Consider the following 26,484-nt stretch of genomic DNA (forward strand, 5'->3'; position numbering starts at 1 on the left):
CTCTTGGCATAGATTATTTGCTTTTTGGGAAGCATTCGGATTTTTTTTTTTTTTCTTTCTGAGACAGTCTTGCTGTGTTGCCCAGGCTGGAGTGCGATGGCGTGATCTCTGCTCACTGCAAACTCCGCCTCCCAGGTTCAAGCCATTCTCCTGCCTCAGCCTCCCGAGTAGCTGGGACTACAGGCGTGCATGCGCCTCATTTTTGTATTTTAGTAGAGACTGTGTTTCACCATGTTGGCCAGGCTACTCTCGAACTGCCGACCTTAGGTCATCCACCCTCCTCAGTCTCTCAGGCGTGAGCCACCGCACCGGCCAGCATTCGGGACTTTATTCATAATTCCTTACCCAGTAGCTCACAAGAATGAAGACATTTGGGTGTGCAGGGCTCTGGGATGTTGTGGACGCTGCTGTGCCAGGCTGGGCCTCCGTGCGGAGAGCGCCCTGCAGCGTGGCTCCGGGGTGTGGGCGGGGCCCGGAGAAGGCCCCGCCCCGGGAGGGGTTGGGCCACTTGCGTTCAAACTCCGCCTCGGAGCCGGGCGAGGGCGAGGCGGCTCCTCCGGCCTCCTGGGGCGCTGCGGCCGGTGGTGCGCGGCCCCGCCCCGGAAGCGCGCGCTGTGGGCGGTGCGCGCCGTCTCCTCCCGGAAGTGCGTGCTGTGGGCGGTGCCGCGCGGACCCTGGGAAGGGTCTCTGTGGGCGGCAGTCGGCTTGAGCTGCGGCGCACGTGCGGCGGCAGTGATGAAGTTCGCCTACCGGGTGAGCGCGGGCGGCGGGCGGTCTGTTCGATCTGCGCGGCTGTTCCAGTGGACGGCGCCTAAGCTGGCGCCGGGCGGGCTGGGGCGCGTGGTCTGCTTTCGCGGCGTCTGGCCGCGTGGGGGTAGCCGGCAGTCTGCGTGCCCATGGCCTCGGGGACGCCGGGCTGTGGGTGGGGCTCCTGGGAGAGCTGGGACGGAGGCGCCGACGGCTCCTCGGAGGGAACAGGGACTTTTGTCGGGGGCCCGGGAAAATTTTTTTTTTTTTTTTTTTTTTTTTTTGAGACGGAGTCTCACCCTGTTGCCCAGGCAGGAGTGCAGTGGTGCGATCTGGGCTCACTGCAAGCTCCGCCTCCTGGGTTCATGCGATTCTCCTGCCTCAGCCTCCCAGTGGCTGGGTTTACAGGTGCTTGCCACCACGTCCGGCTAATTTTTTGTATTTTAGTAGAGACGGGGTTTCACCGTGTTAGCCAGGATGGTCTCGATCTCCTGACCTCGTGATCCGCCCACCTCGGCCTCCCAAAGTACTGGAATTAACAGGCGTGAGCCACCGCGCCCGGCCGTCCCAGGGTATTTTTAACCTGAGTATGGCCCCGCCCAAAGGCAGGAGTTGGTGCCGTCCGGGAGGGCAGAGCACCCTCGGGAGGGATGAGGAGGTGGGACGGGGCGGGGGCGCGGGCAGGAGGGGTGAGAACAAGAGGGACCCCGGGCCCGGGGCTGCTCGCTGACGAGCGAGCGGCCAGGTGAGCGGAAGGGCAGGGAACCCAGGCGTGAGCTCTGTTTCCCGGGGCCGGAGAATTCCTGAGGAATTCCTGAGTCGGACACCCTCAGTCTTGAGAGCCGGGGAAGACTTGTCCCAGATGTGAAGTGCAGGAGACGGGTGGGACAGGTAATAAGAGGGGGCCGCGGAGCTAGCCTGGGGGTCTCTGAGGCGTTTGCTACAGCTGGCTGGTTATGGGGACGCCCGTGTTTCCCACAGTAGCCCTGACCGTTGGGCCTCCAGGGTTGCACGGGCCGCCTGCTGCTGAGCCCACCGTGTACTACACTTGTCCTGTCCGAAACTGAGCATGGTACTGGCCCCTCAGAGTGCTGCTCCTGTGTCCCCTGTGGTGGTGGAGGCACCGCTGTGTGCCCAGCACCAAACCAGAAGCCATATCCACGTCCTCACAGGCCAGGATTTCTTCCGCTCCATATTCTTATTGCAAAGTGGCAAAAAATGTCCCTTGAAGCCTGCCTGGCCGCTTAAAGTCATTCTGCAGACCAGGCTTCTCCCTGAGGTCCTGAGGGCGCTGCCCACCCACGGCTTCGGAGCCTGACTGGTGCCTTCCCATTTAGATTCCAGCTCAGGTGACACTTCCAGGTGACTCTCTGTGACCACCCTCTAAAGTAGCCCTTCCTCCCACACTTCTCATCCCCTCCTGCTAGGGATAGAGTATAAGTGTGCGTGTCTGTGCACATGGCAGTCTCCAGTGAATGCTCGTTCTCGTGAATTAGTAAATAAGTAAATAGTGTGCTGGCTTGCAACACTTCTGGATGCCCTAAGCTCTAAGCACTTTTGGGGTGCTGTTCCATTGTTGCAGCTTTTTTCTTGGTGAAATGAGGGCTCTATGCCCCTCTTCACCTGGCAGGCGCCTTCTGTCTTGGGAGGTTTCCTCAGTGCTCCCGGGGGCATCTTACTCATCTCTCTGGGAGCTTGGGCTCCTCCGGTCTCCTGAGGATCAGGCTCCCTTCTTCCTCTCTTACCCAGGAAATGTGAACGGGCCCCCAAGGTGAGGTTCTCTATGCCATCTTTCTGCCCAGATTCCTCACTTAGTACTTTTCTGGGAGTCAACTGTTTTCTTTGTGTTAAGACAATTTTGTTTTCTTTTCAGTTTTCAAATTTGCTGGGTACGGTGTACCGGCGTGGGAACCTAAATTTTACCTGTGATGGAAATTCAGTTATCAGTCCCGTGGGCAATAGAGTCACTGTATTTGACCTTAAAAAGTAAGTATGTGAAAGTGCTATTCATAATGGTGATACCGATTACTATTATCACTATTTTTTAAGTAGTAGATGAAAGCTGACAGTGTCTTCTGTGCCTTCTTTTTAATGGCACACCCGTTAATTAAGGGAGCCCAGGACAGGACTACAGGACGGGTTAGGGTCAGCAGATCAGTTGTGGAAATTGGCAGCCAGACCCAGTTCTTCGTTCTAGTGCCTTAGCCAGGCCCCGTATATCGCTTGGCTCCATTACCTGGGAAGGGACCCTGTCTCTGTGCTGTAAAGGGTGGGTGGGGAAAAGGTGTAGCTCAGGGTTAGCCCTTCCCCCATCAGGGAAGGCCCCTCAGGGCTGCTGGGGGAGTTGAAGGTGCCTTGGACTCCTGCTCGGGAGCCCTGCTGCCACTGGGCCTCACCAGTGGGACAGGCAGGCCCAAAGCTTCCAGCTCTGCAGCCGGAGATCAGTTCCTGTGGGCTGTTGCACTTTGCTTCATGGCTCTGTGTGAATGCTGTTTTACCACAAAGTGAAGGTGTGTCGAAACGCTGCTTGGAGCAAGTCAGTCGGTGCCGTTTTTCCAGCAGCGGGGGCTCACTTCATGTCTCTGTGTCACACTTTGGTAATTTTTGCAATATTTCAAAGTTTATTATACCCGTGAGGGTGTTCTGTGATCATCTTTGCTATTACTATCGTAATTGTTCTGGGGTGCTGTGATCCGTGCCCGTGTAAGACGGCGAGCTTAATCAGTAAGCACTGTGTGTGCTGTGACTGCTCCGCCGACCGGCTGTTCCCACCCCGCTGTTTCTCTTCCTCTACTTGGGTCTCCCTATTCCCTGACACAAACGATATTGAAATTAGGCCAGTTAATAATGGCCTACAGTGGCCACTGCATGTTCATGTGTAAGGAAGAGTCACACAACTCTCACCTGAAATCAGAAGCTGGAAGTGACTCGGCTTAGTGAGGAAGGCGTGTGTGTCAAAAGCTGAAATAGGCCGAAAGCCAGGTCTCTGCCACCAAACAGGCAAGTTGTGAATGCAAGGAAAAAGCCTTTGAAAGAAGTTAAAAGTGCTACTCCAGTGAACATACGAGTTACAAGAAAGCAAAACAGCCTTATTTCAGATATGGATAAAAGTTTGAGTGATCTAGATAGATCAAACCAGCCACAACATCCCCTTAAGCAAGTCAAAGCCTAATGCACAGCAAGGCCCTGCCTCTCCTCTGTTCCGTGAGGGCTGAGGTGAGGAAGCTGCAGGAAAAAAGTTGAAAGCTAGCAGAGGTTGGTTCATGAAGTTTAAGGAAAGAAGCCATCTCCACAACACAGAAGTGCAAAGTGAAGCAGCAAGTGCTGATGGAGAAGCTGCAGCATGTTATCCAGAAGATCCAGCTGAGATCATTGATGAATCTGACTACACTGAACTACAAAGTTTCAGTGGAGACAAAACAGCCTTCTATTGGAAAAAGATGGCCAGGCACGGTGGCCCATGCCTGTAATCCCAGCACTTTGGGAAGCTGAGGTAGGCAGATCACTTGAGGCCAGGAGCTTGAGACCAGCCTGGCCAATATGGTGAAACCCCGTCTCTACTAAAAGTATAAAAATTAGCTAGGCATGGTGGCACAGTCCTGTAAATCCCAGCTACTCAGGAGGCTGAGGTTCAAGAATTGCTGGAACCCGGGAAGCAGAGCTGAGATGGTGCCAGTCCACTCCAGCCTAGGCAACGGAGCAAGACTATCAAAAAATAAATAAATTTTAAAAAAAGAAAAAGATGCCATCGAGGACTTACATAGCTAGAGAGGAGAAGTCAATGTCTGGCTTCAAGCAACAGGCTGACTCTCTTATTAGGGGCTAATGCAGCTGGGGCCATTAAGTTGAAGCCAGTGCTAATTCACTGTTCGGAAAATCCTTATGTCCTTCACAGTGATGCTCAAGCTACTCTGCCTGTGCTTTATAAGTGGAACAGCAAAGCCTGGATGACAGCACATCTGTTTACAGCATGGTTTGCTGAATCTTTCCAGCCCATTGTTGAACCCACTAAGGTTCCTTTCAAAATATTCCTGCTGATGGACAACGTACCTGGTCACCCCTGAGCTGCAATGGAGATGCTGTCTTCGTGCCTGCTACCACCACATCTCTTCTTCAGCCTACAGGAGTGACTTTAATTTTCAAGTCTTACCATTTAAGAAATATATTTTGTAAGGCTGTAGCTGCCATAGATAGTGATTCCTATAATGGATGTGGGAAAAGCCAATAAAAAGCCTTCTGGAAAGGAATCGCCATTCTAGATGTCATTCAATGAGGGCGAAGTGTCGACATTAACAGGAGTTTGAAAGAAGTTGAGTCCAAGCCTCATGGATGACCGAGGGGTTCGAGACTTTGGTAGAAGTTACTGCAGATGCGGTAAAAATAGCAAGAAGGTTAGAAACAGAAGCAGAGCCTGAAGATGGGACTGAATTGCCGCAATGTCACAATAGATATTAAATGGATGAGGAGCTGCTGCTTATGGATGAGCAAAGCAAGTGGTTTCTTTATTTTTTTTCTTTTTGAGGCAAAGTCTCACTCTTGTCCCCTAGGCTGGAGTGCGATGGCGCGACCTCGGCTCACTGCAGCCTCCACCTCCCAGGTTCAAGCGATGCTCCTGCCTCAGGCTTCCCCTCACCGAAATAGCTGGGATTACAGGCGCTTGCCACCACGCCCGGCTAATTTTTGTATTTTTAGTAGAGATGGGGTTTCACCATTGTTGGCCAGGCTGGTCTAGAACTCCTGACCTCAGGCGATCCACCCTCCTTGGCCTCCCAAAGTGCCGAGATTACAGCCGTGAGCCACCACACCTGGCCAGCAAGTGGTTTCTTGAGATGGAATCTACTCCTGGTGAGGTTGCTGTAAAGACTGTTGAAATGACAACAAAGGATTTAGAATATGACATCGACTTAGTTGATAAAATGCTGGGAGCATTTGTGAGGATTGACTCCAGTTTTGAAAGAAGGTCTGTTGTGAGTAAAATGCTATCAAACAGCATCATGTGCTACAGAGACATCTTGTGAAAGGAAGAGTCCATCAATACGGCACACTTCGTCGTCGTCTTGTTTTAGGAATTGGCAATGGCCACCCCATTTTCGGCAACCACCACCGTGCCTGGTCAGCAGCCATCCACATCGAGGCCGGCCGTCTACCAGCAAAAAGATGAAGACTCACTGAAGGCTCAGATGATCATTAGCATTTTTTAGCAGTAAAGTGTTTTTAAATTAAGGGATGCACGTTGTTGCTTTAGACAGAATGCTAACACTGATAGATTACAGCACACATGAGTAGACTGCAGCGCACACCAATAGACTAAAGTACACACTTAGACGACAGTACACATGAACAGACTACAACGCACACGAATAGAGCACAGCGCACACTTACGACAGCACACACTAGTAGACTGTGCCGTACTGTTTACGGTATGGTGTAAACACAGCTCAGCTATGTATGGGGAAGCCAGAACGTGTGTGCCTCGCTCGATTGCAGTGTAAGCTTTATCTGCAGCATCTCCGAGGAGTTCCTGTAACCACTTACTTTCTATTTTTCCAGCAACGGTGTTACATGGGTGTGCTGTCATGGCAGTTAATTCCTATTGGGCATGTAGCTTGCTTCTGGTATTCTGATGTCACACTGAGGCGGAATAATCCTCTCATCGTACCATCCTGGAAGCAGAATTGATGTATCCAAAGCCCATTTTTAAGGCTTTTAATGCATTTCACCAGAGTTCCTCCAGGGACAATGTCATTTCTTTTTCTTTTTTTTTTTTTTTTTTTTTTGAGACAGAGTCTTGCTCTGTCGCCTAGGCTGGAGTGCAGTGGTGCAGTCCCGGCTCACTGCAACCTCCGCCTCCCAGGTTCAAGCGATTCTCCTGCCTCAGCCCCCTGAGTAGCTGGTATTACAGGCACTCGCCACCATGCCTAGCTAATTTTTTGTATTTTTAGTAGAGATGGGGTTTCACCGTGTTGGCCAGGATGGTCTTGATCTCCTGACCTCATAATCTGCCCGCCTTGGCCTCCGAAAGTGCTGGGATTACAGGCATGAGCCACCACGCCCGGCTGATTTTTTTGTTTTTTCAGTAGAGACAGGGTTTCACCATGTTGGCCATGCTGGTCTCAAACTCCTGACCTTGTGATATGCCCGCCTTGGCATCCCAAAGCACTGGGATTCTAGGCGTGAGCCAATGCGCCCGGCCGACAGTGTCATTTCTTTTTGAGGAGTGGGGGGTATCCACAGATGAGCTCTGGCACGCAGGATGCAGTGAGATGGGAGGCGCTGCTTGGGGAGAGTGGGCCGCTGGTCCTGGGCCAGGCTTGGCCTGTCTCCCTCGTGTGACTTGAGGATCAACAGCACACCGTGGTTTTTGTCTTTATCAGCAACAAATCTGACACGCTACCCCTGGCCACTCGGTACAACGTCAAGTGCGTGGGGCTGTCCCCGGATGGCCGCCTGGCTATCATCGTCGATGAAGGTATTCGCCCTTGATGTGGGCGGGGACTGAGGGGCCAGTGAGGAGGACTCAGGGCTGTGTGGGTCTGAAATGATCCAGTCCCCAGTGGCTTCCGTGTCGGGGCCTGGTGGGGGTCAGGGATGAGGGTGTCATGAGTGAGGCTGTGTTCCTGCCGCAGGCTGTGTCTGTGGCATCACCTGTGGCAGTGCAGGGCCTCATGGCCTTGGGCATTCTTAGTCCCGATGCCTCACAGTGGACATGAGAAAGACCTTTCGGTTTTTCCTGTGCTGTGTATCTGGGGTGGCCCTGGGGTAGCTGCGCGGTGGTCACCTCTGGCGTCCTGCAGGGGGCGATGCGCTGCTGGTCAGCCTGGTCTGCAGGTCTGTGCTGCACCACTTCCACTTCAAGGGCTCTGTGCACAGCGTGTCCTTCTCCCCCAATGGCAGGTAAGGGGGGCGGCTGGGGGCAGGAGGGGGTAGGAGAGGGTCAGCTGTGTGTGCCAATGGTGAGGCCCACTGCCCAGCTCTCTTCCCTGGGCCCCGGGTTGTGATGTTGGGCACACGGCGCAGTCTCTGGCATCAGTGACCCCCTTTTCTGGAGCAGAAGACTTGGTGCAGGCAGGCTGCCCTCCCTCCAGGGCTATTTCTTCCCTGAATTCCACTTCCTCTGCTCCTGGGCCTCCATCCTGCAGGAGGCGGGACTCTGGAAGGCACAGGTGGGCACAGACTGAGACTCCACAGGGGCCTTAGGCCCATTGCTGGTCTTGAATATCAACTGTGTCCGCGTTCCTTCCATAGGAAGTTTGTTGTCACGAAGGGTAACATTGCCCAGATGTATCATGCGCCTGGGAAGAAGCGGGAGTTCAACGCCTTCGTTCTGGACAAAACCTATTTTGGGCCCTACGATGAGACCACCTGCATCGACTGGACGGATGACTCCAGGTGCGGTCTCGGAGGCGTTGGGGGAGCGAGGCCTGAGAGAGGCCCTTTGGATGGGTCCCCCTGCTTGGGCCCTGCAGCTTCATTCTGCAGTGGCATCTTGGCCTCTTTTGGGGCTGGGTGCTGCCTGCACCATCGGGACTGGCTGGGTGACTGGTCGAGTCTTCGTGGCTCTGAAGTACGTGCTGTGGCCGAGCCTCCTGCCCCTGCACCGCCCTTTCACCTGTTGGTCCCGGAAACAGGGAATGCTGCGGTTGGCTTGGGTAGCGTCTGGGAGGCGTGAGGAAGGCAGACAGGGCAGGGGCTGTTCCGGGGTGTCTTCCTGTGCCTGGAGGCTTCACGGCTCACTCTAAGACCACGTGGGGCTGTAGCAGTCTCCGTGAGGCCCTCTGAAGCGTGCACCAGGCTGCTTTGTGGTGGCCACGCCCTGAGGAGGTGCCATCTCCCTCTTTTCCAGGTGCTTTGTGGTTGGGAGCAAAGACATGTCCACCTGGGTGTTTGGAGCTGAGCGCTGGGACAACCTCATCTACTATGCACTGGGGGGACATAAGGATGCCATCGTGGCCTGCTTCTTTGAATCCAACAGCCTGGACGTACGTCCCTTTGCCAAGTTCCCTAGCCTGACGGTGGTCAAAAGTGGCTAGTTCAGGGAGACCTCAGGCTGCAGGTGGCCTCTTCCTTCGGTTCCTCCAGGCTATTCCCATGTGGCCTGGGGGCATCTAGGGACCAGCGGCAGCTGTTGCAGCCCATTGAAAATTGTTCTCAGAGTTCAGAGGGGCCTTCGGTGCCGCTGATCCCTGGATCTGAGCTGGAGAGAGGTGTCAGGTTGTGGCAACTGGGCCAGTGTGGCTGGGGCTGGGGTGAGCCTGTGCTTTCGCTTGCAGCTGTACTCACTCAGCCAGGACGGAGTGCTGTGCATGTGGCAGTGTGACACGCCCCCCGAGGGCCTGCGGCTGAAGCCCCCTTCGGGCTGGAAAGCAGACCTGTTGCAGCGGGAGGAGGAAGAGGAGGAGGAGGAAGACCAGGAGGGGGACAGAGAGACCACCATCCGGGGAAAAGCCACTCCGGCCGAGGAGGAGAAGACAGGAAAAGTGAAGTACTCACGGCTGGCCAAGTAGGTGTCCAAGGGTGCGGTGTGCTGCAGTGGGCTGCGGTGGGGCACTCCTGTGGGAATCTGTTGCCCTCAGAGGGATCTGGATGTGGGGTCCTCAGGGCTGAGGAGTGGGAGGTACAGAGAGCAGGCCCACGTCTCAGGGCCCTGATTTGAGCACCCTCGAGTGCTTGGGTGTTGACCCTGCCCCTTAGTCAGGGTCCCTGCTTCAGCTGTCTGAGCTGCCTGTGTGCCCAGGGCAGGGCAGAGGGCAGTGGGTGGGGTACATGGGGGCAGGGAGGTGTGTGGGCACTCTGATGGGAATAGCAGCACCTTGGGCCCTAAGGGGGTTGGGAGTTGTCTGTGGCCCCACCAGCTCCTGCGGACTTCGGTGTGGGCGACAGTCCCTTGGCCTCAGGCAGGGAGACACTGGGAGAGCATTTGGCAAGGCTGGAGGGAGAGGCCAGGCTGTGAGTGGGTGCAGCGGCTGGTCTGAGTCCTGCTTCGGGGCCCGCTGGTGGGTGGTGCTTGGTGCTTTTTCGGGCACTGAGCTGGGCTGTGCAGCCCCACATCTGAACTCAGTCCCCCAGACGAGAGGAGACTGAGCGTGGCCCCGCAGCCTGCCCGTGGGACGGCCTTAGCTGTGCCCGGAGCCCTGGCAGAGATACTGCCCTGATTCGGGGTGTCCTGCATCTGGGCTGTGGGGGAGGCTGGTCGGGATCTCATGAAGGCAGAGTTGCCCGCAGCTATGGTGTCTCTGTCACCCGGGTGTCCCAGCCTGGGCCCCTCCTTGCTGCAGTTACTTAGCACCTGCTGTGTGCAGGGCTCTGAACTTGGCACTGAGACACACTCCCTGCCCTTGTGAGGCCTCCTCTCCGCCGGGGAGGAGAGGTGCAGTGATGAGGTGGCTGCGCGCAGAGGTGGGCGGCAGTTGGGGTCCCTGGGCGGGGAAGGCTCCCACACGAGGCCCTGCCTGTGGAGGGAGCCAGGCGGCCAGAGCAGGCTGCGTTTGGAGTTTGTTGGGGTCCGATGGGTAGGTGGGAGTTGTGGCCATGAGAGTCCTGGGTCTGAGGAGCGGGGAGGGCCAGCTGGACTCCAGTGGGAGGAGGGTGCTTTGCCAAGGGCAGCGGAGTTGGAGGGCAGCCAGAACAGGTTCAAGTGGGTCAGTGTCCGCGGGTGGGTCAGTGCCTGTGGGGACTTGGGGGTGTTGTGTTGGAGTCAAGACTTGAGCGGGGACTGGAGGAAGAGGAAGGGACAGTGGGCCCCCCAACCCCGCCCTGAGGAAGGGAGGTTCCAGGCAGCTCCAGGAAGATAGGGTGCGTGCTGGGCAGGGACTGCGGGCTGTCAGCACAAAGGTTGAGAAGGCAGGGCCTCCTGCATTGGCAGCCAGTGGTCCCTGTCACTTGTTCAGGAGGGATGGGAGCCAGAACGAAGAGGGAAGGACCAGGGCTGAGCTACACTGTGACTCGGGGAGGTTTTGAGGGCGGAGACGCCATCAGGGTCACCTTTGTCTGTTGATGGGGACCGAGGGTTCCTTAGAGGAGGAAGCAGCAGGGGGGGATGGGATTTGGGTGTGCCCAGCGGCCATGCCGCACCTCCCGCACCTCCTCTGCCTCCCGTGGGCACTGCTGCCTCTGGATGCACCGCCAGCTCTGCCCCAGGCCAGCTGGCAACAGTGGAGACGCTGTATGAGGTTCCCTTGGGGTCCCGAGCTTGGGATGGAGGCGGGCAGCTTCAGGGCCTGGGGTGGAGAGGGCGAGGGCAGGTCTGGGACCTCCTGCCTGGATCTGTGGCCTGTGTCCTGGAGCCCAGAGCGAGCTGGGGTGGCAACCTGGCTCTGCACTCCTTCTCACAACTCTTCTCTTTCGTCAATTCAGGTACTTCTTCAATAAAGAAGGAGATTTTAACAACCTGACAGCTGCAGCATTTCACAAGAAGTCTCACCTCTTGGTCACTGGCTTTGCTTCTGGAATCTTCCATCTTCATGAGCTGCCAGAATTTAACCTCATCCACTCCCTGAGGTAAGCCTTTGCTCACGGTAGGGTGTGGTTTTCATGCACTCACTGGCCCTGAATCTGAGGGACCAGCCGAGCCTGCCCTTAGAGGTGGAGGCTGCAGAGCCACTTGGAGTGCCAGCTCAGGCCACAGGACGCCAGCCTGAAACCTGCCCGGCCGCTGGCGCTGGTCGGTGCCACAGTGTTGCCACCCCACCCCGGCAGTCAGCAGCATTGGTCTCGGGTCAGTCACGGCCTTTGGAGTTTTTGCCTCTGCTTTTCTTCATCTGTGAGACACAGAAAACAAAAATACTATGCTCATAAAATTGTGAAGTTGCAAGTTTTTGAACCCTGGCCACCTCTCTGGGCCTTCTCTGATTCTTTTCTTTGAGATAGAGTCTTGCTCTGTCACCCAGGCTGGAGTGCAGTGGTGCGAACTCGGTTCACTGCAACCTCCGCCTCCCGGGCTCAAATGATCCTCCCACTTCAGCCTCCTGAGGAGGTGGGACCACAGGTGTGCGCCACCACACCCGGTTAGTTTTTACATTTTTTGTAGAGATGGGGTCTTGCTGGGTTTTCCCAGGCTGGTCTTGAACTCGTGGGTTCAAGCAGTCCTTGCCTCTGCCTCCCGACGTGCTGGAATGACAGGCATGAGCCTCTGCACCCAGCCCTCTGATACTTGAACTGAAGTGAATTGTTGGAATTTGGTGAGTGGGTGGGGTAAGCTCGATACACAGGGATAGAGTCTGGTGCGTGGGGCTGCCCTGAGTGGGCACTGGGGTTTCAGCCCAGGCAGGCTGGCCTCCCACTTACAGGCCCATTCTCTGCAGCATCTCAGATCAGAGCATCGCCTCAGTGGCCATCAATAGCTCGGGGGACTGGATTGCTTTTGGCTGTTCAGGTTTGTCCCCAGCCCGGGTGGTAGAGATGGACTCCCCATTAGGGACTGCTGCTGCCCAGCTACAGGCCTGCTCGACAGCCGCCCACTGGGGGTGCCCTGCCCTCCCCAGCCGCCTTTCCTAAGGGGCCCTCCCCTCCCCCAGCTGTCTGCCATGGTGTGCCCTCCCTTCCCCCAGCCACCTTTCCGAAGGAGCCCTCCTCTCCCCCAGCTGCGTTTCAGGGAGTGCCCTCTTCTCCTCCAGCTGCCTCCCGGGGGTGCCCTCCCTGCCTTGGTCCTCCTCAAACATCTCTCTGTCTTAAGCCCTCTTGCTCAAGGGTGTGGGGGTCATAGCCCTGTCTCAGTTGTGACCTGCAGCCACTGAGTTGCACAGGTGGGGCCCATCACTGGCTGGTAGAGCTGCAGCATCGGGCAGTGGTCCCGGTCTATTCTTGGGGGTCTGTGCGTTTCGCCCCCTGCCTGGCAGCTTTCTCAGGCCTGTGCCAAGTGGGAAGGTGGGCCGAGCCAGTCTGACCTGGGATGGGCCTGAGCCGGCTACCCCAGCTTCCCCCATGTATACAGGCCTGGGCCAGCTGCTGGTGTGGGAGTGGCAGAGTGAGTCCTACGTGCTCAAGCAGCAGGGCCACTTCAACAGCATGGTGACCCTGGCCTACTCGCCCGACGGACAGTACGTCGTGACTGGCGGGGATGACGGCAAGGTAGGCTCCTGTCCCCGTCCTGTTGGCCTCTGTGCCTGGGGGTTCTGAGGATGCAGTGATCTGTGGGGCTATGCCCCTGTGGCTAGGCCCTGATTGTGGGGTTGGAATTCACAGGTTCACCCGGGCTCATCAGCTCACTAGGTGTTTAAAAACATGCAAAAATGTGAATGGAGAGGGTTGGGTGTCTTTCTCTCCCCTTTCTGACTTGGTCTCCTGCACGGTGGTAGCTGCGTGGCCAAGAGTGGGTCTGTGGTGCCAGCAGCTAGCATCCAGCCAGCATCCAAGGGGCTCCAGTACGTGGCCGAGGGTGGGTCCATGGTACCAGCAGCTGGCATCTGGCCGGCATCCACAGGGTTCTGGTGTGTGCAGTGCCACCGTGGGCCATCTGGGCCTTAAATGGGCTCCTCCTGGAGGTGACAGGAAGAGACTGGGGTAGATGGCCCACTCACCACCCACTCAGCACAGCCTTGGGCCTGTGGGGGAGGCTGGGTGAGCCAGGGCAGCTGGGGGCACAGGGGCAAGGCTCTCAGGATACGGCGTCACATGCGGGGGTCTCAGAGATGGGGTGTGAGTCGCAGGCAGGGGTCTCAGGGATGGGGTATCAGTCATGTGTGGGGGTCTCAGGGATGGGGTATCAGTCATGTGCGGGGGCCTCGGATGGGGTATCAGTCATGTGTGGGGGTCTCAGGAATGGGGTGTCAGTCACAGCTGGGGATCTCAGGGATGGGGTATTACTCACGGGTAGGATCTCAGGGATGGGGCAGTACAGGGGCGAGCGTCTTAGATGGGGCAGCATGGGGACAGGGATCCTGGCCGAAGCTGTGGCACACAGGGTTGTGGTCTGCCCCTGCCCCTCCTGTCCTGCCCCAGGTCAAGGTGTGGAACACCCTCAGCGGCTTCTGCTTCGTCACTTTCACGGAGCACTCCAGTGGGGTGACCGGTGTGACCTTTACTGCCACCGGCTACGTTGTGGTGACCTCATCCATGGACGGGACCGTGCGAGCCTTTGACCTTCACAGGTGATGTCCTTGCTCCGGGTTGGCTTGGGGCAGGCTTCCCCGTGCAGAGGTGAAGGTGGAGGGCGAGGCTGCAGCGCAGCTGCTGGGGCGGGGGACCCTGGCATGTGACACTGACCTTGCCTCTTCTCTGCAGGTACCGAAACTTCCGCACCTTCACCTCTCCACGCCCCACCCAGTTCTCCTGCGTGGCGGTGGATGCGAGCGGCGAGATCGTCTCTGCAGGGGCGCAGGACTCATTTGAGATTTTCGTGTGGTCCATGCAGACAGGCAGGCTCCTTGACGTAAGCACCCTGAGGGGCCGGGCTGGGGCTCGGGAGGGGCCTCTTGTCTCCTGGGAGAGGAGCTCAGGGAGCTGAGGTTACACTCCGAGGGCCATGCCCCTGGCCCAGACCTGCCCAGATAGCTGCCTCAGCCCCCAGCTCCACTTTTCCGCCTCCTTGCTCTACGGTAGGTTTTGTCCGGACATGAAGGGCCCATCAGTGGTCTGTGTTTTAACCCAATGAAGTCCATCCTGGCCAGTGCCTCCTGGGACAAGACAGTGCGCCTGTGGGACATGTTTGACAGCTGGAGGACCAAGGAGACGCTGGCCCTGACCTCTGATGGTGAGCACGAGGCAGCAAGCAGGAGCAGTGGCCTGGGGACCAGCGGCATGCTCTCACACCCGCTGCCTTGTCCCTGATTGTGGTTTGGTGTGAACCTTCTGGTGGGAAGCAGGGGGTGGTTCTTAACCCAGACCTGCTGGTGTGGCAGCCCTTGAGGTTGGCAGTACCTGGGAGACAGCAGATTGGCGGGTAGGGCCAGCGTGGCTTCCACGAGTCCTCGTGGTGCTCCTGCTCCCTGGGCGCCAGGCAGGAGAGAACAGCTCCCTGAGTGTGATGGGCTGCTGCCACAGCTGCTTCCTGATTTTCTGAGTTGCTTTGGAGCTCTGCCAGGATTGTGTCATTGCGAGAAGGACACAGGGACCATGGGGGGGCCCAGACGCTGAATGGGGCCAGTGCTGGGATCTGCAGACTGGGAGAAGAATGAGGGGGCCGTAGGTGGGCCCAGACGCCAGATGTGACCGCCCAGGGATCTGCATACTGGCCTTAGGCCACTGCCTGTCTTTCTGACGAGGCTGTACTAGAGGCATCCATGGTCTCCTGTGTTCATATGGTCTGTGGCTCACAAAGACCCAGCCCATCCATGTTCGGGTGTGGACAGAGTCTGCCATCCCAGGAGGCTGGCTCTCCCTGCTTCCCGCTGCCTCACCCCACCCCCTGGCCTGGCATTGGCCAGGCTTTTGGTGTCACATGTGGCTTCTTTGCAGAGGCTCTGTATTCTAGTCTGTCCAGCCACACTCAGTAACCACCATCACTCACCCGTCAGCCTCACCTCCCCAGCGCCCCGTCCATCAACCTTCGTGGGTCCTGCAGCCTCAGCTGGACCACCTGGTGCTCTTCACTGGTGCTGAGCTGTTCCCTCACCCACCTGGGTTGGAGCTTCTCCTGGGAGGAGATTCTTGTGTACCAGACCCAACAGGCGCTGGTCTCTCAGGGGTGCCAGGGAATGGCCTGGTCTCCAGCCGAGGGTGGTTGATGGCCTGCCTGCGGGAGACTGGGGTCTTCGTTGGGCCTTACTTTACATCTCTGTTTAGCTCTGGCTGTGACTTTTCGCCCTGATGGTGCGGAGCTGGCTGTGGCTACGCTGAACTCACAGATCACTTTCTGGGACCCCGAGAACGCGGTGCAGACGGGCTCCATTGAGGGCAGGCATGACCTCAAGACCGGCAGGAAGGAGCTGGACAAGATTACAGCCAAGCACGCGGCCAAGGGGAAGTGAGTGTCGGCGTCGGGCCTCCTGATTTGAGACCCCAGCCAGCCACCAGGCTCCTGCAGCTTCTCCATTTTTGGCCTTGTCCTTTGTTCCTGAGACGGTTGAGTCCCTGTGGATGGAGGCAGGTGGTCCTGAGCCCTCTAGGGAGAGGCCATGTCCTCCTTAACCTCTGGGCTCGCTCAGCCTCCAGCACAGGAGGACGTCTGGATTTGCTGAACATAAACTTGTTCAGCTGAGAGCCTACGTCCACTTCCAAACCTTGATCCTGAATTACATCATCATCCTGGTGTGCAGAGGGGAGAGTAGCTGGGTGCCTGAGCTCAGGCCGGAGACCCAGCACTTGGGGAGACTGAGGCAGGTAGATTGCTTGAGCCCAGGAGTTTGAGACCAGCCTGGGCTACATGGCAGAACGCCATCTCTACAAAGAATACAAAAATTAGCCAAGTGTGGTGGCACATGTCTGTGGTCCTAGCTAGTCGGGAAGCTGAGGCAGGAGGATCGCTTGAACCCGGGAGGTCAAGGCTGTAGTGAGGATGGTGTCATGCCATTGCACTCCAGCCTGGGTGCCAGAGCAAGACCCTGTCTCAAAAACAAAACAAACAAAAGCACCCCCCTAAGAGTAAAAGTGCAGGTCCTCAGTCACCTCACCTGGCTGGAGAGTGCTACGTGGATGGTGAAGACGTGGTGTCCCCTTGTCTTGAGGAGTCGGGCCAGCACAGCACTGACCAAATTGCCTGCTTGGGGTCCTGGCTGGGCTGTGAGGCTCACGTGGATGGTGGTCAGGCTTAGGAGAAGGGGGAGGATCTGTGGGGTGCGCCTGGGGTGGGTGTAGCCTTGGGGCCTGGACCTGTGTCCCAGGAGCTGGGAAGCCTGTTCAGCAGAGGGTCTTCCTCCAGAAAGAAGTAGCAGCCCTATCTTGGAAGAGGTACGAACGCCGGTGTGCAGTCCTCGTGGGTTCGCCCTGAGTGTAGAACTGCTGGGTGCTGGCGGTGGTGGTTCCGGCTTGGAGGAGCTGCACGGTTGCCATTCTCATGAGGACACTGTTGGCTTCTGGCCTCTCCACCTCCTTGCCAGCACTTGTTGCTTTGTTTTTGTTTTTAATGAGAGCTGTTCTGGTGGATGTGAATTCGTATCTCATCGCAGTTCTGATTGTAGTTTCTCTAATGACATTCAGCATTTTTCACCTGCGGCTTGGCCATTTGTAAGTCTTGTTTGGAGAAATATCTGTTCAGGTCTCTTGCCTGTTTTTGAATTGAGTTGTTTGGTTTTTTGTTTGTTGATTTTAGGGGTTTCTGTGATGTCTGATGTACAGATACTTGTTTTGCTTTGAGAACTGTGTTTCTACCGTTTTAGTGGCACTCTTAGTTCTGATGACGCACAGTTTGCTCATTTTTTCTGTTCTTTGTTCTCTACTGTCATAGCTAAGGGACCTTGCCCACCCCTAGGCGCCTGCTGAGCGAGGCGGTAAGGGCTGGTGTCTGGTTTCTGCAGGACTGAGCAGATGTGACTGAGAGTAGGCTGCCTAGGGCGGAGGCCGACTGGCTGCCGTTGTGTGCTGACCTCAGCAGGGAACACCGTTCCTTGAGCCACTTGTTCCTTTTGTGAAAAAGACATTGACTCTCGGGAAAGCGAAGCATTTAAGGGTGGTGCTGGCTCAGAGTGGAACCAGGTGACAGTGCCATTGGACACTGGGTTTTAAAAGTCTCGCGTGAGTTGAGGCAGCGAGCCTTGGCGCAAGTTGCTGAGGCTGTTTGCTTCCTGAAGCACTGGTGTAGGATCTCCTCTATTTCCTAAGGTTAGTTTTTGTTTTATTTATTTTGATTTTTGATTTTTGAGACAGGGTCTTGCTCTGTCACCCAGGCTAGAGTACAGGAATGTGATCATGGCTCACTGCAGCCTCTAACTCCTGGGCTCAAGTAATCCTCCCACATCAGCCTCTTGAGTAGCTGGGACTATAGGCATGTGCCACCACACCCAGCTAATTTTATTTTTTGTAGAAACAGGATCTCGCTGTATTGCCCAGGCTTGTCTTGAACTCCTGGACTCAAGCAGTCTTCCCAACTCAGCCTCTCAAAGTACTGAGGTGTAACAGGTGGGAGCCACCATGCCGGCCTAAAGTTGGTTTTTAGAAGCCATATGCTGAGGTTTCTGCGGTGGCCGCCCTAAGTCCATGTCTCGTCTCCACCCAGGGCCTTCACCACCCTGTGCTACTCTGCAGACGGCCAGAGCATCCTGGCGGGAGGCATGTCCAAGTTCGTGTGCATCTACCACGTCCGCGAGCAGATTCTCGTGAAGAGGTTCGAGATCTCTTGCAACCTGTCTCTGGACGCCATGGAGGTGAGCTGGCAGCACAGGGCTGCATGGATGTTGCTTCCAATGTAGGTGGAATGCGTCGGGCTCCTGCCTTCTGCACTCCTGGCTCCTCGGGGCCTTGGGCACAGTTGTGACGCTTGTCCTATATCTATGCACGGGCCCCTCACCTGCCCCAGCAGAGCCCTGCCGTGGAGCCCAGTGCCTCCCTCAGCTGTGTGTGGAGCCATGGTCCCCAACCCTTTTGGCATTTGGGACCAGTTTCGTGGAAGGCAGTTTTTCCACAGACAGGGTTGGATGGATTGGTTTTGGGATGAAACTGTTTCACCTCAGATCAAGATCACCAGGCATTAGATCTCAGAAGGAGGGCGCAACCTAGATCCCTCACATGTGTGGTTCACAGTAGGGTTTGCACTCCAATGAGAATCTGATGCTGTTGCTGATCTGTCGGAGGCGGAGCTCGGGTGGTAACATGAGCAGTGGGGAACAGCTGTAACTTCAGACGAAGCTTCACCCACCTGCCAACCACTCACCTCCTGCTGTGCAGCCCCTTTCCTAACAGGCCATGGGCCGGAACCAGGGGTTGGGGACCCCTGTTGTGGATGACCCTACCAGGGCCGGTTGCTGTGAGGCTGGGACGGTGGGGGCAGTGCCCAGCACATGCTAGCTTGGGAGACACGGATACCTGTCAGGGAAGGAGTGAATGAAGAGGGTGCTGGCAGGCCCTGCCCGCTGGCTTCCTGCCTGGGATCCCATGTAGAGGGCTCTGCCCTCACTGTCCCCGCTGGTGCCTGCCCTCCCCACTCAGCACAGCCCTCAGCCCAGGTCCCATTCACATGCTGGCTCACGCAGGACCTCAGGTTAGGAGGGAGCCCTGGAAGCCTCTAAGCAGGGGTGTGGCTGCTGGGTTCACCTGCCCACGCCGCATCGGGGCAGAAGCCCACTGCCCCCCTAAGTGTTTCTGGGGGAGAGTGTCCTTGGCATTTTCATGAGGGAGCAGACGGCCACCCTCGCTGTGAGCCCCAGCCCTTGTGGTGGCAGCAATGTTGGCATGTAGACCTCGGTCCATCCTCCTCCACAGCCTCCACGCCCACCCTGTCTGCAGCTAGCTCTGCAGGAAGGTCCCTGGGACGCTGCAGGGCGCTCTCCCTGTCCTCCTGCTAGATGGGGCTGAGGCCGGTCTGGTGTTGGGGTCAAAGAGCAAGGGTGGGAGAGGAGGGTCAGGCGGCCGGGCCGTCAGAAGCAAGGCATCCACTGCTTTTCTGTTCTAGGAATTTTTGAACCGAAGAAAAATGACAGAGTTTGGCAACCTGGCACTAATTGATCAGGACGCTGGACAGGAGGATGGAGTCGCGATACCACTGCCAGGCGTCAGGAAAGGTAAGCAGAGGTTCCTCCCACATCTGCCCGGCGCACATTCCTGGGTGACTGCGCACTCATGCCCCTGGTTGGGGCTGCAGTGTGTGAGAAATAATGGTCACCGCATGGTGACGTTTGCTGGACATTGAGGGTGTCGAAGGCCCAGTGGGTTGGTGTTGGTGCCGTCAGCCCCTGTGGCAGGAGAAGCTGCCCACGTGTTGCTGCACGTGGCCTCCCTGCCCTGGCAGGACCCATGCATTTGCTCTTGGGACTGGGTGCCCCGTCTGCTGCACAGCACACGGAGCATTCTGGCGTGAGGCCGTGTGTGCCACACAGAGAGCCAGGTGCTCTAGAAGACCTGGGACTGCCTGAGTCCCAGGTAGACCATCCTGATGGGACACTCGCCAGCCACAAACCCTGAGTGCTTCCATATGCAGGCCCAGGGTACCATGCTGGGCGCAGCAGACCCACTCCTGGGCTAGGCCGGGCCCTTTTCTGGGTGGGACACGTGGTCTGCTGGCTGGGCCAGCTTTTCCGGGAGCAGGGGCTGGGCCATCTGTTTGGCACCTTACCTGGAACAGCCTCTGCGGCCCCAGCACAGGCCCACCTGCCGCAGCTGCAGCGAGGGAAGGGCTGCTTATGCCTCTGCTTTGTGCAGGGCCCAGTGAGCAGAGGCTGCTCCTCTTGATGGGGTTCCCACGGCACCCCCAGCCAGCTGGGGGCCACAGGATGACCTGTGTTGTGGGGAGAGCAGCCTGGATGTGCTGCTCAGTGACTGCTTTTGGTTCTTTTTCCCCAGGTGACATGAGTTCTCGGCACTTCAAACCTGAGATCAGGGTGACCTCACTCCGCTTCTCTCCCACTGGTGAGCACCGAGCCATGGGCTGTGGGTGCCAGTGGGCACTGGGGCATCTGTGCCGGGGTGAGGCTGGCCACCATGGTGCTGCCTGCAGGCTCTGGTCTATGTCCTATACCCCTGGGTAAGAACATGGCCCTGTAAACCCTGCAGGCCACAAGATGGCTGCTGTCCCTGAAGATAGACAGCTATGATGGCTCCAACCTCAGATGCCCTGAGCTTTGAAACATGGCAGGCCTGGCATGCCCTTGCTCTAGCAGCTCCCCGAGTGCCCTGGACATGCTGCCTGGCTGGGGTGGCTCTGCCATCATGGAAAGCCCGTCTCTTCCACACTGCCCCCATCCTCTCACAGTGGGGAGGAGGGTCTGTGCCACAGGCCTGTGGAGCCTGGCAGTACACCTGGTCTCCACACAGAGGAGCCAGGAGCAAGGTTATTGGCAAGCGTGCTCCAGCCTAGACTGAATGTCAGAGCCAGGGGTAGAGAGGCCCACGTGAGCCAGGGGTCTGTGCCCTGGGGCCCAAGGGCCAAATCTGGCTGGCCACCAGCTTTGGTCATGGATGTTTTACTTGGACATTTTACTGGGCGCTGTCTTCGTTGGCGGATCCTGTCTGGCTATCTCTAGTGCACCATGCAGCACTGAGTAGGTACAGCAGAGACCACAGGGCCTGCGGAGCGGAAGACGCCTGAGCTTGACAGAAGACTTAGCTGGCTCCCGGTGTCGGGAGAGGAGGGCGCGTGCGTGTACATATTTGTTATATTTGCATCGAGTCCCTGGGAGAGTAACTTCTGGGATGATCCATTTAGTCCTTCCCGGGGGAGTCGGGGGGTGGGGGCTAAAGGCAGACGTCCCGGTTCCTGTTGACTTTTGCACTTTGTCCCAGGAGAATGTACTTAATACTCTTTCTTTTAAAAAAAATGTTGGGAGGAATGAACTTAAATTTTTAGGGAAGCACTGTGTAATTTCCCAGGGCGCTGCTGGGCAGCCACCACCACGGAGGGACTCCTCATCTACTCCCTGGACACCCGTGTGCTTTTTGACCCATTTGAGCTGGACACCAGCGTCACCCCCGGGAGGGTGCGCGAAGCACTGCGCCAGCAGGACTTCACCAGGGCCATCCTCATGGCCCTCCGGCTCAACGAGAGCAAGCTGGTGCAGGAGGCTCTGGAGGCGGTGCCCAGGGGCGAGAGTGAGTCGGAGCTTTGGTGTCGGGCGCCAGGGGTCGTCCTCTTTTCCCCTGGTTTGAGTTGTTGGCAGAATAAGCATGTTTTTTTCTCCTTTTGCAGTTGAAGTGGTCACCTCCTCCCTTCCTGAACTGTATGTGGAGAAAGTGCTGGAGTTTTTAGCTTCCTCCTTTGAAGTGTCTCGCCACCTGGAATTCTACCTCGTCTGGACTCACAAACTGCTCATGTTGCATGGACAGAAGCTGAAGTCCAGGTAGAGGGTCTCCCCTGCAGTTCCTCTGTGGCTCAGGTCACTGCACCAGCTTGTCCTGCTGGATAAAAGGGAACCTTGACATGCAAATGCAGCATGAAGTGAGCCCACTGTACCCACAGCATGGGTGAGCTCCGCACGCTTAGGGAGTCTCCCTTTCAGAGCCGGGACGCTGCTGCCTGTCATTCAGTTCCTCCAGAAGAGCATCCAGCGGCACCTGGACGACCTGTCGAAACTGTACGTGCGGGTGCAGGGCCTGGGGGTGGGCAGGGGTGCACAGTCCCCTGCTGGTCCACGCTGGTGGAGTGCTCCTTATGTCATCTGATTTGAGGACAAAAGGAACCAGTGCTGGAGGCTTGTCTTCTCACCAACGGGTGAACTGCACCTGCCCAGCCACCCCGCTTGGGACATGGCCTGGCACTGAATGGAAAGCAGCGAGCACTGTGGCAGGCAGACAGACTGCTGGTGGCACGCTCCAGGTGCAGCCAGAATCCTCCAGGCAGGCTCTTGGAGGGATTGCCACATTCGTAGGACCGGGCAGCCTTTCCTGGATTTGCAGGTCACCTGCACAAGCAGCGGGGGTGGTCACAGGACTGTGAGGCTGGGCGGCCTGGAGTCCTGGAGGTGTTGCTGCCCTGAGCCATGGAAAAGGCTGCTGCTGCTGCGGGGATTCATCCACAGGCCTAGGACAGGGCCCGGCCCTCCGCAGTGCTCACTTGGCAGGGGTGCCCGCCGCGTCTCCTGTCATTTCTTTGTGGTTTGTGCCTTTTTTGTCCCTAGCAATTCACCCTCCCTAAAGGTCCAGCAGAGCCTGAACTAGGCAGGCCTCAGAGTAGCCTTGTGAGGGATAGCTCCCTCTGTTGCCAGTCAGTTGCCAGGTTTCCCAGCTGCATTTCTGAAAGGTCTGTTCTCTGCCATGTCTACGAGTTGCTCTGTCCAGGGTTCAGGGGTTGAGGCCTGAGTTTGGGCCTTGTGGGTTCATGTGGTCCTCCCATCTGTCCTTGACGTGTCTCTCAGTCTTTGGAACGCGTCCCAGAGTCTAGGTCGAGCCTTTCCTCCCCTGGTGTTCTGGGTGCCCTACAGAAGGCTGGGATGCACCCTGATCCACAATTTTGGTGCCAGGCCTTCCCTCGGCTGAGATGTCCTGGACTTTGCACAGAGCTCTCTAGAGGAGGAGGGCTGTCTAGCTCCTTTATTTATTTTTAAAATTCTTTTTTTTTTTTTTTTTTTTTGAGACGGAGTCTTGCTCTGTTGCCCGGGCTGGAGTGCAGTGGTCGGATCTCAGCTCACTGCAAGCTCCGCCTCCCAGGTTTACGCCATTCTCCTGCCTCAGCCTCCCGAGTAGCTGGGACTACAGGCGCCTGCCACCTCGCCCAGCTAGTTTTTTTTTTTTTTTTTTGTATTTTTTAGTAGAGATGGGGTTTCACCGTGTTAGCCAGGATGGTCTCGATCTCCTGACCTCGTGATCCGCCAGCCTCCACCTCCCAAAGTGGCTGGGATTACAGGCTTGAGCCACCACGGCTGGCCTCTTTTTTCTTTTTCTTTTTTTTTTTCTTTTTCTTTTTTTTTTTTGAGACAAAGTCTCTCTCCATTGCCCAGGCTAGAGTGCAGTAGCATGATCTCAGTATATTGCAACCTCCACCTCCCAGGTTCAAGCAGTTCTGCCTCAGCCTCCCAAGTAGCTATGATTACAGATGTGCACCACCATGCCCACCTAATTTTTGTATTTTTAGTAGAGATGGGGTTTCACCATGTTGACCAGGCTGGTCTTAAACTCCTGACCTCAGGTGATTTGCCTGCCTCTGCCTCTCAAAGTGCTGGGATTATAGGTGTGAGCCACCACACCCGGCCAAGCTCCTTTAGGTTTATTCCCTCTTATGGGATGTTTTTAGAGTTCATGTAAGCACATTGTTCCTTGGACCTCCTGTCTAGGCGTTCACTGCCAATCGGTAGGGCTGCCATTGGCTGTCGGCAAGAGTCCTGCATAGAGGATCCTGTGACCTGCAGATGCGGCAGGGTGCTGCCTGCCTTCCTTTCTCATCCATTTACCTTTCAGTTCTCCTTTACAAGGTGCTTTTCTATGTAAAGTGATGGTGGCATCACTTTTCTCCTTTATTCTGTTAACTCAGGAAATTAACTAATTGAGAGCGTGCCTTCCTGCCCTCTCGCTCCAGAACACGCATAGCTCTGCAGCGGTGTCTTCCTGTGTTTGGTGGAACTTGCTGGTGAAGCTGTCTAGATTGGGCCCAGTGGAAGGGCTCAGCTGCCAGGATGGGCCCAAAGGGATGGGATGTTACAGTTGGGTCCTTGGGTCCTTGAAGGCCTTTGCTGCCCCAGGGCTGGCTGGGGCAGAACCAGATTGTTGGGGCAGGGAAAGGAGGAAGCAAACGGCTGCTGGGGTGGAGGGACCGGCATGTCCAGCCCCTGCTGCTTTTCTCAGGGGTCGCAGAGGAGGTGGTTGGGTGCAGGCCAGGCCAGGGCCTGGGTGTTGCTGGCACTGACCCGTCCCTGTGTGTGATTGACAGCTGCAGCTGACCCGTCCCTGTGTGTGATTGACAGCTGCAGCTGACCCGTCCCTGTGTGTGATTGACAGCTGCAGCTGACCCGTCCCTGTGTGTGATTGACAGCTGCAACTGACCCGTCCCTGTGTGTGATTGACAGCTGCAGCTGACCCGTCCCTGTGTGTGATTGACAGCTGCAGCTGACCCGTCCCTGTGTGTGATTGACAGCTGCAGCTGACCTGTCCCTGTGTGTGATTGACAGCTGCAGCTGACCTGTCCCTGTGTGTGATTGACAGCTGCAGCTGGAACCGTTATAACATGCAGTACGCACTAGCAGTTTCCAAGCAGCGGGGCACGAAACGCTCCCTAGAGCCGCTGGGAAGTGAGGAGGAGGAAGCAGCATCTGAAGACGACAGCCTGCACCTGCTCGGAGGAGGAGGCAGAGACTCAGAAGAAGGGATGCTGTCCTAGAGCCAGCCGGTTGCAGCATTGGATTGTGCCGGCTAAGACCTGCCAGGGAGATGGGACCCTTGTGCCACCTGGGCCAGCAAGGAGGAGGTTCCAGAGAGCAGCTGAAATACTGTCGCTGGTGGTAGTGACTCGCTTTTCCTGTGCAGACGTGTAGCCCACCGGGACAGCGAGCCGACGGGTCACGCCAGGGGCCGGCACACACTGGTACCCGGCGCCAGGAGCGGGGCTGTGTGAACAGCGATGAACGTTGAAAATGCCTCAGAGAGGGACTCACATGGACTTCGTGTGAGACTCATTTCTATCTTTAATATAAAGGTTTGATAAACAACTTAGGGATAAAAAAGGGGGGGTTTTCTAACGTGAGGATGAAGTCTACGCTTCAGATTAAAAAGGGTTATGTTGTATCCTGGTGTCTTGTGGGGCTCGAGACCTGCCTGCCTGCCTGCCCGCCCAGGGCTTCTGTCCTGGGGAAACAGGCTGGCAGAGCAGGGTGGTCCTGCCATCCAGCGGGGGCCCTGCCCTGTGACCTGTATCCTTGGGGTCGGGCATAGAGCTCTCCCTGACCTCTTGGGGACGCTTTGGAGTCTGAGGCTGGGACTGGCCTGTCTTGCTGAGCTCGCTCAGACCTGCACCCGCTCTGCGTGAGCCACATATAGGAGGGGACAGCTCTTCCCCTCTGCAGTGCCCTTGGGAACGGTCATCATGAGAGTGGCTTGGGCCTCCATCATGGCAGGGCATCATTGTCCCCACAGCTCAGTAACAGCAGCCTCCAGGGTCAGGACCTGAGGCCGACCCAGTGTTGCGGGCGCTTCACCGACTGCCAGTGCTGTCTGCCAGGCCCAGCCTGTCCCTTGCCAGAGGTGTGGCCCACGAGACCCTGGGTGGTACCTGATTCCTTGGCTTATCTAGGAAGTGGAGCTGGTATCTGCCTGCTGACCTTCCAGGGGTGGTGAGGCCACGGGCTAGAGAGCGGAGATGAATATGACAGGCAGTGCCTTGTGGCCCACAGTGCTGTGCTTGGAGGCCTGAAGACCAGAGATCTTTGTAGAAGGGAGGAGCTCAGGCCCTGGTGCCACCGGGTGTTCTGTGGCTGCACAATCTCTGTGTGACCTAGACTGGAGAGAATCCTTAGCTATCACTTGCCCAAAGCACAATTTCCAGCTTTCCCCCTCCTCACCTCACCCTTTTCTGTATCACATGTGCATGGTAATGGACACCTGAGTAGTCGCCCCTGGGACAACTGGAGCTGTGGCTCTGCAGTGGGGTCTGTGAGCTCCAGGCCAGGGGCAGCTCCTGCGCACTTGGTAGAGACAGGGTCCTGGCTGCCGCACCGACTGAGTGAGAGTCTGCATTCGGCATTTCCTTTCTGGGTGGCCCTTGGAGTTTTTTTGCGCCATCCCACAACCCCATCACTCCCACCAGCTGATGCTCCCTGGCTGGCGGAGCTGAGAAGCCTGAAGAGGGCCAGGCACAGAGGAGCAGGAACAAGGACGGTCAAATGTGCCAAGCTCATCTTTGGTTGTAGCTGGTAACGTCCCATGTCTGTTATTCTGGTTCCCCACTATCTTTCAGGGATTGGCAGTAAAGTCCTAGTGATGGACGACGCGACAGTGGGGAAAGTGACAGCTGTGGGCTGGATCATCAGAGGTGTCTGCAGAATCCAGCATGTCCCTGTGAACATCCTCCAGCAGTGACCACATTATTTCAAAAACCTGCATTATTGGGTTGAAAATGGGTAAATTGGGGAGAAAAAGATAGCACTTATCCAGCCATTCCTCTGTGAACCAACCCATGCATAACAAATAGATTTTTTTTAATGGAAGAATTCCAGCTAGGATCTGAACAGCTGGGATCTTCACGCTGACCATCCATGCTGTGAACGGAAAGAAACACACACAGTGCCTGGGGTA

The 26,484-nt window shown here is 56.7% G+C and overlaps 1 protein-coding gene across 2 annotated transcripts; it reads left to right on the forward strand.

Moving 5' to 3' along the window:
• Positions 1-626: 626 nt before the first annotated feature.
• Positions 627-24,978, forward strand: PWP2 (PWP2 small subunit processome component). 2 transcript variants are annotated; one of them, XM_007969665.3, is made up of 21 exons: positions 627-753; positions 2,621-2,733; positions 7,122-7,216; positions 7,542-7,641; positions 7,993-8,136; positions 8,591-8,726; positions 9,018-9,247; positions 11,101-11,244; positions 12,048-12,118; positions 12,677-12,813; positions 13,684-13,832; positions 13,966-14,113; positions 14,284-14,434; positions 15,466-15,646; positions 17,834-17,981; positions 19,226-19,334; positions 20,113-20,178; positions 21,139-21,357; positions 21,455-21,605; positions 21,765-21,839; positions 24,400-24,978. In XM_007969665.3, exons 1-21 carry the CDS (start codon positions 736-738, stop codon positions 24,572-24,574), a joined length of 2,760 nt encoding a protein of 919 aa, XP_007967856.3. In that variant the 5' UTR covers positions 627-735; the 3' UTR covers positions 24,575-24,978. The 2 variants fall into 2 exon arrangements, with proteins under 2 accessions (XP_007967856.3, XP_007967859.3); XM_007969668.3 differs by lacking the exon at positions 21,765-21,839.
• Positions 24,979-26,484: the final 1,506 nt, after the last annotated feature.

The sequence above is a fragment of the Chlorocebus sabaeus genome, chromosome 2 (genome assembly GCF_047675955.1).
Source record: "Chlorocebus sabaeus isolate Y175 chromosome 2, mChlSab1.0.hap1, whole genome shotgun sequence".
Classification (NCBI taxonomy): domain Eukaryota; kingdom Metazoa; phylum Chordata; class Mammalia; order Primates; family Cercopithecidae; genus Chlorocebus; species Chlorocebus sabaeus.